Raw genomic sequence first — 2,389 nt, 5'->3', positions numbered from 1 at the left:
CACAGCAGGAGATGGAACTAATAAAGGCCTAATATGACACTATTAGGGTTTTCTCAAGAAACACGTGATGCTATTATTTTGATCATGTGAAGACTCTTCATCCCTGCTCTTTTCACTGCATTAGAGTAAATTAACAAACCAAATGGCATTTTTAAAGAAAGATGGCACAAGTGCACTTGTCAGATGGGATCCTGTTCATAGTTGAATGAGATGAACTACACATGTGGTTGCTCTGCTTGGACATCTGTGAGAACTTAAGAACTGACCTCATACATCTACTACAAATCAGCTTGGGACCAGATAGATAAAAGCAATAACAGCAAACATTGCTCAGTTAGTTCTGTGAAACACTGTAGCATCATTTATTTGATTCATTTGTTACCTAATGCAATGAAATTCATACATTTTTAAATGTGGCTTAAGTGCCCGAGTACATTTTGGGGCCGCTGTACACACGGACAAGTCCCCGTGTAGTTCTTTACCATTCCTGACTCTGTGGTAGATCTGAACTCATAAATCTGCAGAAGCCAGGATTTAGAAAATAAATAAATGAATAAAAGATGACAGAAGTTATTACCGATGCAGAGAGGAGGCGGATATATATATATATGTGTGTGTGTGTGTGTGTGTGTGTGTGTTTGTAACGTTAATCTTCTGCTTTCAATGGAAGCAGAAAAAAATATGAAAGCCCAAGATTCTTTTAATTTAACTCAGATTTGAATTTAAATTTCATTGTAACTCAAATAAATGCAAATGTAAATAATATAATTTAATTTTAAAATAATAAAATAAAATAAAATATCCATAGGGAAAGAGGATGTAAACATGCAATGTTCTGTGATATTTACAGCAACCTGTGTGGGCTACAAGTCGATTGACGTTTCACGTTGCTTAGCAATGCCGTCTACCTCGTGCAGTGACCCTAAAAGCTTTGTGCCAAATAAAGAAATGTAACACATTAGCTTTTCTATTGACATCATAGGGAAAACAAGTCTTTCATTTATTAAAAAAGCCAACTCACTTCCCAAAGCTATCAAAGGCCACTCAAGCACCTCTGTAGCCTTCAATCTTCACATATCAGTGAAAACGCATGCTCTATCCCCTCCTCCTCTCGAGGCTTTGAGTCTAAACAACTGATTGATTCAAATATCACTCTGATTAAAGCCCTGGCTTTGGACTCAAAGAGACTCTATGGATGTGCTGAGAAGCCTTACAAAGCTTCAGATCCTGAATGAAGTCTATATAGAATGGAGGGGTTGAAAATGTTCTCTGTGCCTTTGAAAAAGCAGCAGGAATCAGGAAACTGCTGATGACCGTCCAAGCCATGAATCATCTCAAGAGCTCTGCCAATCACAGCAGGAGATGGAACTAATAAGGGCCTAATAGGACACTATTAGGGTTTTCTCAAGAAACACGTGATGCTATTATTTTGATCATGTGAAGACTCTTCATCCCTGCTCTTTTCACTGCATTAGAGTAAATTAACAAACCAAATGGCATTTTTAAAGAAAGATGGCACAAGTGCACTTGTCAGATGGGATCCTGTTCATAGTTGAATGAGATGAACTACACATGTGGTTGCTCTGCTTGGACATCTGTGAGAACTTGAGAAGAACTGACCTCATACATCTACTACAAATCAGCTTGGGACCAGATAGATAAAAGCAATAACAGCAAACATTGCTCAGTTAGTTCTGTGAAACACTGTAGCATCATTTATTTGATTCATTTGTTACCTAATGCAATGAAATTCATACATTTTTAAATGTGGCTTAAGTGCCCGAGTACGTTTTGGGGCCGCTGTACACACGGACAAGTCCCCGTGTAGTTCTTTACCATTCCTGACTCTGTGGTAGATCTGAACTCATAAATCTGCAGAAGCCAGGATTTAGAAAATAAATAAATGAATAAAAGATGACAGAAGTTATTACCGATGCAGAGAGGAGGCGGATAGTTCCAGCGGCGCACAGGCCCTGGCATGCAAGAGATATGGGAGACTCCCTGCAAAGAGAAAAAAATAAAAATCATAAATATTTTGTTGTTTTTCAGTCTTTCCTTCATTCATTCAGTATTCACTCTGGCCACATTCTGACCATCAATTTTTTCCCCTAAGGTTTTTGGCTTTCTTAAGCCAAGTTCTGAAGCTCATCGCCTTTTCTTGTTTTAAGTCTGCACCTAGTCTGAACAAAGTCTATGCTACTACTAATCGCAGATGCAAACTAATTTCAAACGGTCTTGAAATAGCTGTCAGGTTTGCACACTGTCCCGAGCAGCAGCGACCAACAAGCAGTGCGAGGTAGTAACTGATTATACAGTATGTAATATACTTATAGATTATATTATGATTATATCTCATTTTAAAATACTTTTAATCAGACTACAGTTCCCC

At 38.0% G+C, this 2,389-nt stretch overlaps 1 protein-coding gene across 1 annotated transcript in view; it reads right to left on the bottom strand.

Moving 5' to 3' along the window:
• The window catches only part of LOC107733235 (CUB and sushi domain-containing protein 1-like), a gene marked incomplete at its 5' end in the record, with an annotated part of 58,086 nt that overhangs the window by 51,772 nt on the left and 3,925 nt on the right, over positions 1 to 2,389 (bottom strand). Inside the window, one exon of the mRNA XM_016544797.1 lies at positions 1,932 to 2,001. Within this exon, the coding sequence (XP_016400283.1) occupies positions 1,932 to 2,001 (70 nt within the window). The remainder of the gene's footprint in view (positions 1 to 1,931; positions 2,002 to 2,389) is intronic.

This window comes from Sinocyclocheilus rhinocerous, unplaced genomic scaffold (assembly GCF_001515625.1).
Source record: "Sinocyclocheilus rhinocerous isolate Xijiao unplaced genomic scaffold, SAMN03320098_v1.1 scaffold4778, whole genome shotgun sequence".
NCBI lineage: Eukaryota > Metazoa > Chordata > Actinopteri > Cypriniformes > Cyprinidae > Sinocyclocheilus > Sinocyclocheilus rhinocerous.
This window is presented reverse-complemented; position numbering and strand designations above follow the sequence as displayed.